General features: G+C 43.0%; 1 protein-coding gene across 1 annotated transcript in view; it reads right to left on the bottom strand.

The window, feature by feature from the left end:
• ap4b1 (adaptor related protein complex 4 subunit beta 1) overlaps positions 1-10,000 on the bottom strand; it is a 53,810-nt gene that overhangs the window by 15,052 nt on the left and 28,758 nt on the right. The window contains exons 8-10 of the mRNA XM_045206809.1: positions 2,952-3,050; positions 2,122-2,233; positions 1,957-2,040 (exon numbers count right to left, since the gene is read on the bottom strand). Coding sequence (XP_045062744.1) covers positions 1,957-2,040; positions 2,122-2,233; positions 2,952-3,050 — 295 coding nt within the window. The remainder of the gene's footprint in view (positions 1-1,956; positions 2,041-2,121; positions 2,234-2,951; positions 3,051-10,000) is intronic.

Genomic DNA, 10,000 nt, shown 5'->3' with positions numbered 1-10,000 from the left:
CTTGACACCCTTTCAAAGTAAATTAATGTACAGAACAGTTCATTTGTGGCTTGTGTGTGTGTGAATGTTTGTTTGTACAGTGTGTGTGTGTGTGTGTGTGTGTGTGTGTGTGTGTGTGTGTGTGTGTGTGTGTGTGTGTGTGTGTGTGTGTGTGTGTGTGTGAATGTTTGTTTGTACAGTCGTGGTCAAACGTTTTGAGAATGACACAAATACTAATTTTCACAAAGTCTGCTGCCTCAGTTTTGATTATGGTAATTTGCATATACTCCAGAATGTCATGAAGAGTGATCAGATGAATTGCAATTAATTGTAAAGTCCCTCTGCCATGAAAATGAACTTAATCCCAAGAAAAAATGTCCACTGCATTTCAGCCCTGCCACAAAAGGACTAGCTGCCATCATGTCAGTGATTCTCTCGTTAACACAGGTGAGAGTGTTGACGAGGACAAGGCTGGAGATCACTCTGTCATGCTGATTGAGTTAGAATAACATACTGGAAGCTTTAAAAGGAGGGTGGTGCTTGAAATCATTGTTCTTCCTCTGTTAACCATGGTTACCTGCAAGGAAACACATGCCGTCATCATTGCTTTGCACAAAAAGGGCTTCACAGGCAAGGATATCGCTGCTAGTAAGATTGCACCTAAATCAACCATTTATCGGATCATCAAGAACATCAAGGAGAGAGGTTCAATTGTTGTGAAGGCTTCAGGGTGCCCAAGAAAGTCCAGCAAGCGCCAGGACCGTCTCCTAAAGTTGATTCAGCTGCGGGATCAGGGCACCACCAGTGCAGAGCTTGCTCAGGAATGGCAGCAGGCAGGTGTGAGTGCATCTGCACGCACAGTGAGGCGAAGACTTTTGGAGGATGGCCTGGTGTCAAGAAGGGCAGCAAAGAAGCCACTTCTCTCCAGGAAAAACATCAGGGACAGACTGATATTCTGCAAAAGGTACAGGGATTGGACTGCTGAGGACTGGGGTAAAGTCATTTTCTCTGATGAATCCCCTTTCCGATTGTTTGGGGCATCCGGAAAACACCTTGTCCGGAGAAGACAAGGTGAGCGCTACCGTCAGTCCTGTGTCATGCCAACAGTAAAGCATCCTGAGACCATTCATGTGTGGGGTTGCTTCTCAGCCAAGGGAGTGGGCTCACTCACAATTTTGCCTAAGAACACAGCCATGAATAAAGAATGGTACCAACACATCCTCCGAGAGCAACTTCTCCCAACCATCCAAGAACAGTTTGGTGACAACCAATGCCTTTTCCAGCATGATGGAGCACCTTGCCATAAGGCAAAAGTGATAACTAAGTGGCTCGGGGAACAAAACATTGACATGTTGGGTCCATGGCCAGGAAACTCCCCAGGCCTTAATCCCATTGAGAACTTGTGGTCGATCCTCAAGAGGCGGGTGGACAAACAAAATCCCACAAATTCTGACAAACTCCAAGCATTGATTATGCAAGAATGGGCTGCCTTCAGTCAGGATGTGGCCCAGAAGTTAATTGACAGCATGCCAGGGCGGATTGCAGAGGTCTTGAAAAAGAAGGGTCAACACTGCAAATATTGACGCTTTGCATAAACTTAATGTCATTGTCAATAAAAGCCTTTGACACTTATGGAATGCTTATAATTATACTTCAGTATACCATAGTAACATCTGACAAAAATATCTCATAACACTGAAGCAGCGAACTTTGTGAAGACCAATACTTGTGTCATTCTCAAAACTTTTGACCACGACTGTATAGTGTGTGTGTGTGTGTGTGTGTGTGTACCACTAAGCAGGTAGCTTAGTGGTTAAGAGCGTTGTGCCAGTAACCGAAAGGCTGCTGCTTGTAATCCCCGAGCCGACTAGGTGAAAAATCTGTCAATGTGCCCTTGAGCAAGGCACTTAACCCTAATTGCTCCTGTAAGTGGCTCTGGATAAGAGCGTCTGCTAAATGACTAACATGTAAATGTACCAGAGGTGATGTGTTCTTGCTTCAGTCCCAGCAGTCCAGTGAGGATGGCCAGGCACCTGTCGCTGTAGCTCCTCCCAATACCACCTGCAGAGAGAGAGCCATTACCATGAGCCCGTCCTCCCCAATTAAGATGCCACCAACCTCCTGTGGTGTGTGTGTGTGTACCTATAGCGTTGATAGCAGTCTGTGAGGTCTCCGTGTTGACGTCAGTACAGTATCCTCTCAGCTCGTCCAGAACCATCGCCACGTTCTCATCATTCACCAACTCAACCAGCACCTTCAAATCAATCAATCACCCTAGACACAGTTAACTCAACCAGCACCTTAAAATCAATCAATCACCCTAGACACAGTTAACTCATCATTCACCAACTCAACCAGCACCTTCAAATCAATCAATCACCCTAGACACAGTTAACTCAACCAGCACCTTAAAATCAATCAATCACCCTAGACACAGTTAACTCATCATTCACCAACTCAACCAGCACCTTCAAATCAATCAATCACCCTAGACACAGTTAACTCAACCAGCACCTTAAAATCAATCAATCACCCTAGACACAGTTAACTCATCATTCACCAACTCAACCAGCACCTTCAAATCAATCAATCACCCTAGACACAGTTAACTCATCATTCATCAATTCAACCAACATCTAAATAGCTACATTTACATTATAGTAAAAGTTACATTTAGCAGATGCTCTTATCCACATCCAATCAGTGCATTCAACTGTTTAGTAGGGAAAACAACCACACCAATTAAATCAGCAATACATGTAATCATTCACTTCCTTACCTTATTGATTATTGTCATTTTAATATTAGCACACACACTCTGTTTGATGTAAGGGGGTTCAGCCTACCTGCATCTTGTTCTGTTTGATGTAAGGGGGTTCAGTATAGCCCTACCTGCATCTTGTTCTGTTTGATGTAAGGGGGTTCAGCCTACCTGCATCTTGTTCTGTTTGATGTAAGGGGGTTCAGCCTACCTGCATCTTGTTCTGTTTGATGTAAGGGGGTTCAGCGTAGCCGCAGAAGAAGCGTTTATAGTGTTCCCCCATGAGCCCAGGCTCAGAACGCAGCAGCAGCTAAAACACAAACATGACATACACTGATTATTAACATTACATACACTGGCTATTAACACTACATACACTGATTATTAACACTACATACACTGATTATTAACATTACATACACTGGCTATTAACACTACATACACTGATTATTAACACTACATACACTGATTATTAACACTACATACACTGGCTATTAACACTACATACACTGATTATTAACACTACATACACTGATTATTAACACTACATACACTGATTATTAACACTACATACACTGATTATTAACACTACATACACTGATTATTAACACTACATACACTGATTATTAACACTACATACACTGATTATTAACACTACATACACTGATTATTAACACTACATACACTGGCTATTAACACTACATACACTGGCTATTAACACTACATACACTGATTATTAACACTACATACACTGATTATTAACACGACACACTGATTATTAACACTACATACACTGATTATTAACACTACATACACTGATTATTAACACTACATACACTGATTATTAACATTACATACACTGATTATTAACACTACATACACTGATTATTAACACTACATACACTGATTATTAACACTACATACACTGATTATTAACACTACATACACTGATTATTAACACTACATACACTGATTATTAACACTACATACACTGATTATTAACACTACATACACTGATTATTAACACTACATACACTGATTATTAACACTACATACACTGATTATTAACACTACATACACTGATTATTAACACTACATACACTGATTATTAACACTACATACACTGATTATTAACACTACATACACTGATTATTAACACTACATACACTGATTATTAACACGACATACACTGATTATTAACACTACATACACTGATTATTAACACTACATACACTGATTATTAACACTACATACACTGATTATTAACACTACATACACTGATTATTAACACTACATACACTGATTATTAACACTACATACACTGATTATTAACACTACATACACTGATTATTAACACTACATACACTGATTATTAACACTACATACACTGATTATTAACACTACATACACTGATTATTAACACTACATACACTGATTATTAACACTACATACACTGATTATTAACACTACATACACTGATTATTAACACGACATACACTGATTATTAACACTACATACACTGATTATTAACACTACATACACTGATTATTAACACTACATACACTGATTATTAACATTACATACACTGATTATTAACACTACATACACTTATTATGAACATTAGGAACAGTATGTACACTGAGTGTACAACACATTAAGGACACCCTTCCCAATATTGTGATCAGAACAGCCTCAATTCGTCGAGGCATGGATTCTACAAGGTGTCGAACGTGTTCCACAGGGATGCTGGCCCATGTTGACTCCACTGCTTCCCACAGTTGTGTCAAGTTGGCTGGTTGTCCTTTTGGTGGTGGACCATTCTTGATACACACAGGAAACTGTTGAGCATGAAAAGCCCAGCAGCGTTGCAGTTCTTGACACAGTCAAACCGATGCGCCTGGCACCTACTACCATACCCCGTTCAAAGGCACTTCAATCTTTCACCCTCTGAATGGCACACATACACAATCCATGTCTCAATTGTCTCAAGGCTTAAAAATCCTTCTTTAACCTGTCTCCTCCCATTCATCTACACTGATTGAAGTGGATTTAACAAGTGGCATCAATAAGTGATCATAGCTTTGACCTGGATTCACCTGGTCAGTCTATGTCATGGAAAGAGCAGGTGTTCTTAATGTTTTGTACACTCAGTGTATAGGTGGTGAGCCAACGCTGAAAACAGTGAAATTGATCGATCTACGTCGAAGGAGGAGCTGATTTTTTTGTATATGACAATTAAATAATCTTATGTTTACTGTAACATTTGTTGGCAACACCGTCTGCTCAGGCATCTTTGTGAACTGCTAAACTTGGAACAAATCAGAACTGCCGTCCATACCCCTCGTGATGAAGGCAGCCAATGGCCTGCTGTCAGTGTGTTAAGAACTAATGTTAGCTCCCAAAGACTGAAATAAGATAAATACACTACATGGCCAAAAGTATGTGGCTATTATGGCTATTTAAGGCACAACCGTTGCTGACAGGTGTATAAAATCGAGCACACAGCCATGCAATCTCCATAGACAAACACTGGCAGTAGAATGGCCTTACTGAAGCACTCAGTGACTTTTAACGTGGCACCGTCATAGGATGCCACCTTTCCAACAAGTCAGTTCGTCACATTCCTGCCCTGCTATAGCTGCCCTGGTCAACTGTAAGTGCTGTTACCAGGTGAACGCTACATGCCCGAATGCATAGTGCCAACTGTAAAGTTTGGTGGAGGAGGAATAATGGCCTGGGGCTGTTTTTCATGGTTCGGGCAAGGCCCCTTAGTTCCAGTGAAGGGAAATCTTAACGCAACAGCATACAATGACATTCTAGATGATTCTGTGCTTCCAACTTTGTGGCAACTGTTTGGGGAAGGCCCTTTCCTGTTTCAGCATGACAATGCCCCAACGCACAAAGTGAGGTCAATATGGTTTGTGAGCCAGGCCTAATCGCCCAACATCAGTGCCCGACCTCACTAATGCTCTTGTGGCTGAATGGAAGCAAGTCCCAGCAGCAATGTTCCAACATCTAGTGGAAAGCCTTCCCAGAAGAGTGGAGGCTGTTATAGCAGCAAAGGGGGGACCAACTCAAGATTAATGCCCATGATTTTGGAATGAGATGTCCGACCAGCAGGTGTCCACATACTTTTGGCCATGTAGTGTATCTGTTTGTGCGTATGGAACATTTCTGGGATCTTTTATTTCAGCTCATGAAACATGGGACCAGCGTTTCTATTTTTGTCCAGTATAGATAGAAAGGTGTGTGCTAGAACGGAGGATTAAAGACGACAGCTGCATATTAACCTGCACATACTGCAGTACAATCTTCTCTAAAAACAAATCACATTTTATTTGCCACATTCGCCGAATACAATCTTACAGTGAAATGCTGACAAGCCCTTAACCAACAATGCAGTTTTAAGGAGAAAAAAAGAGTTAAGTAAAAAAAAATAGATAAGTAAAAAATAAAAATAGCAAATTATTAAAGAGCAGCAGTAAAATAAAATAACAGTAGGGAGGCTATATACAGGGGGTACCGGTACAGAGTCAATGGGAAATAACAGTAGGGAGGCTATATACAGGGGGTACCGGTACAGAGTCAATGGGAAATAACAGTAGGGAGGCTATATACAGGGGGTACCGGTACAGAGTCAATGGGAAATAACAGTAGCGAGGCTATATACAGGGGTACCGTACAGAGTCAATGGGAAATAACAGTAGGGAGGCTATATACAGGGGGGTACCGGTACAGAGTCAATGTGTAATAACAGTAGGGAGGCTATATACAGGGGGTACCGGTACAGAGTCAATGGGAAATAACAGTAGGGAGGCTATATACAGGGGGTACCGGGACAGAGTCAATGGGAAATAACAGTAGGGAGGCTATATACAGGGGGTACCGGTACAGAGTCAATGGGAAATAACAGTAGCGAGGCTATATACAGGGGGTACCGGTACAGAGTCAATGGGAAATAACAGTAGGGAGGCTATATACAGGGGGGTACCGGTACAGAGTCAATGTGTAATAACAGTAGGGAGGCTATATACAGGGGTACCGGTACAGAGTCAATGGGAAATAACAGTAGGGAGGCTATATACAGGGGTACCCGGTACAGAGTCAATGGGAAATAACAGTAGGAGGCTATATACAGGGGGTACCGGTACAGAGTCAATGGGAAATAACAGTAGGGAGGCTATATACAGGGGGTACCGGTACAGAGTCAATGGGAAATAACAGTAGGGGAGGCTATATACAGGGGGTACCGTACAGAGTCAATGGGAAATAACAGTAGGGAGGCTATATACAGGGGGTACCGGTACAGAGTCAATGGGAAATAACAGTAGGGAGGCTATATAGAGGGGGGTACCGGTACAGAGTCAATGGGAAATAACAGTAGGGAGGCTATATACAGGGGGTACCGTTACAGAGTCAATGGGAAATAACAGTAGGGAGGCTATATACAGGGGGTACCCGGTACAGAGTCAATGGGAAATAACAGTAGGGAGGCTATATACAGGGGGTACCGGTACAGAGTCAATGGGAAATAACAGTAGGGAGGCTATATACAGGGGGTACCGGTACAGAGTCAATGGGAAATAACAGTAGCGAGGCTATATACAGGGGGTCCCGGTACAGAGTCAATGTGAAATAACAGTAGGGAGGCTATATACAGGGGGTACCGGTACAGAGTCAATGGGAAATAACAGTAGGGGAGGCTATATACAGGGGGTACCGGTACAGAGTCAATGGGAAATAACAGTAGGGAGGCTATATACAGGGGGTCCCGGTACAGAGTCAATGGGAAATAACAGTAGGGAGGCTATATACAGGGGGTACCGGTACAGAGTCAATGGGAAATAACAGTAGGGAGGCTATATACAGGGGGTACCGGTACAGAGTCAATGGGAAATAACAGTAGGGAGGCTATATACAGGGGGTACCGGTACAGAGTCAATGGGAAATAACAGTAGGGAGGCTATATACAGGGGGTACCGGTACAGAGTCAATGTGAAATAACAGTAGGGAGGCTATATACAGGGGGGGTACCGGTACAGAGTCAATGGGAAATAACAGTAGCGAGGCTATATACAGGGGGTACCGGTACAGAGTCAATGGGAAATAACAGTAGGGAGGCTATATACAGGGGGTACCGGTACAGAGTCAATGTGTAATAACAGTAGGGAGGCTATATACAGGGGGTACCGGTACAGAGTCAATGGGAAATAACAGTAGGGAGGCTATATACAGGGATACCGGTGCAGAGTCAATGTGTAATAACAGTAGGGAGGCTATATACAGGGGGTACCGGTACAGAGTCAATGGGAAATAACAGTAGGGAGGCTATATACAGGGGGTACCGGTACAGAGTCAATGGGAAATAACAGTAGGGAGGCTATATACAGGGGGTACCGGTACAAAGTCAATGGGAAATAACAGTAGGGAGGCTATATACAGGGGGTACCGGGACAGAGTCAATGGGAAATAACAGTAGGGAGGCTATATACAGGGGGTACCGGGACAGAGTCAATGGGAAATAACAGTAGGGAGGCTATATACAGGGGGTACCGGTACAGAGTCAATGGGAAATAACAGTAGGGAGGCTATATACAGGGGGTACCGGTACAGAGTCAATGGGAAATAACAGTAGGGAGGCTATATACAGGGGGGTACCGGTACAGAGTCAATGTGCGGGGGCACCGGCTAGTCGAGGTAATTGAGGTGATATGTACATGTGGGTAGAGTTGTACAATGTGATGTGCATTAAAATACCCAGAGTTTGATTTCCAAACCAGATGAATTCTCAAATAGCAGCTGTTGGGAAATGAATGTTGGAGTTTCAAATACTGAATGTTCAGTCAATGTGAGTATATTTAGTGTTCAGTCAATGTGAGTATATTTAGTGTTCAGTCAATGTGAGTATATTTAGTATATTGAGGTGGTTTACATGGTTAACTTCCCTACTGACCTTCTAAAGGTTGACGGTGCCAATATCTCTGACTGAGGTTGACGGTGCCAATATCTCTGACTGAGGTTGACGGTGCCAATATCTCTGACTGAGGTTGACGGTGCCAATATCTCTGACTGAGGTTGTCGGTGCCAATATCTCTGACTGAGGTTGACGGTGCCAATATCTCTGACTGAGGTTGACGGTGCCAATATCTCTGACTGAGGTTGACGGTGCCAATATCTCTGACTGAGGTTGACGGAGCCAATATCTCTGACTGAGGTTGTCGGTGCCAATATCTCTGACTGAGGTTGACGGTGCCAATATCTCTGACTGAGGTTGACGGTGCCAATATCTCTGACTGAGGTTGACGGTGCCAATATCTCTGACTGAGGTTGTCGGTGCCAATATCTCTGACTGAGGTTGACGGTGCCAATATCTCTGACTGAGGTTGACGGTGCCAATATCTCTGACTGAGGTTGTCGGTGCCAATATCTCTGACTGAGGTTGACGGTGCCAATATCTCTGACTGAGGTTGTCGGTGCCAATATCTCTGACTGAGGTTGACGGTGCCAATATCTCTGACTGAGGTTGACGGTGCCAATATCTCTGACTGAGGTTGACGGTGCCAATATCTCTGACTGAGGTTGACGGAGCCAATATCTCTGACTGAGGTTGTCGGTGCCAATATCTCTGACTGAGGTTGACGGTGCCAATATCTCTGACTGAGGTTGACGGTGCCAATATCTCTGACTGAGGTTGACGGTGCCAATATCTCTGACTGAGGTTGTCGGTGCCAATATCTCTGACTGAGGTTGACGGTGCCAATATCTCTGACTGAGGTTGACGGTGCCAATATCTCTGACTGAGGTTGACGGTGCCAATATCTCTGACTGAGGTTGACGGTGCCAATATCTCTGACTGAGGTTGTCGGTGCCAATATCTCTGACTGAGGTTGACGGAGCCAATATCTCTGACTGAGGTTGACGGAGCCAATATCTCTGACTGAGGTTGACGGTGCCAATATCTCTGACTGAGTGTGAGACATGTTTTCCATAATGTACACTTGTAATGTATGCCAAGAGTGTGCAAAGCTGTCATCAAGGCAAAGAGTGGCTACTTTGAAGAATCTCAAATATAACATATATTTTGATTTGTTTAACACTTTTTTGGTCTTCACTATTATTCTACAATGTAGACAATAGTAAAAATAAAGAAAAACCCTTGAATGAGCAGGTGTCCAAACTTTTGACACATATATATATATATATATACACACACACACACATACATACAGTGCCTTGCAAAAGTATTCATCCCCCTTGGCG

The sequence above is a fragment of the Coregonus clupeaformis genome, chromosome 24, assembly GCF_020615455.1.
Source record: "Coregonus clupeaformis isolate EN_2021a chromosome 24, ASM2061545v1, whole genome shotgun sequence".
Taxonomy (NCBI): Eukaryota; Metazoa; Chordata; class Actinopteri; order Salmoniformes; family Salmonidae; genus Coregonus; species Coregonus clupeaformis.
This window is presented reverse-complemented; position numbering and strand designations above follow the sequence as displayed.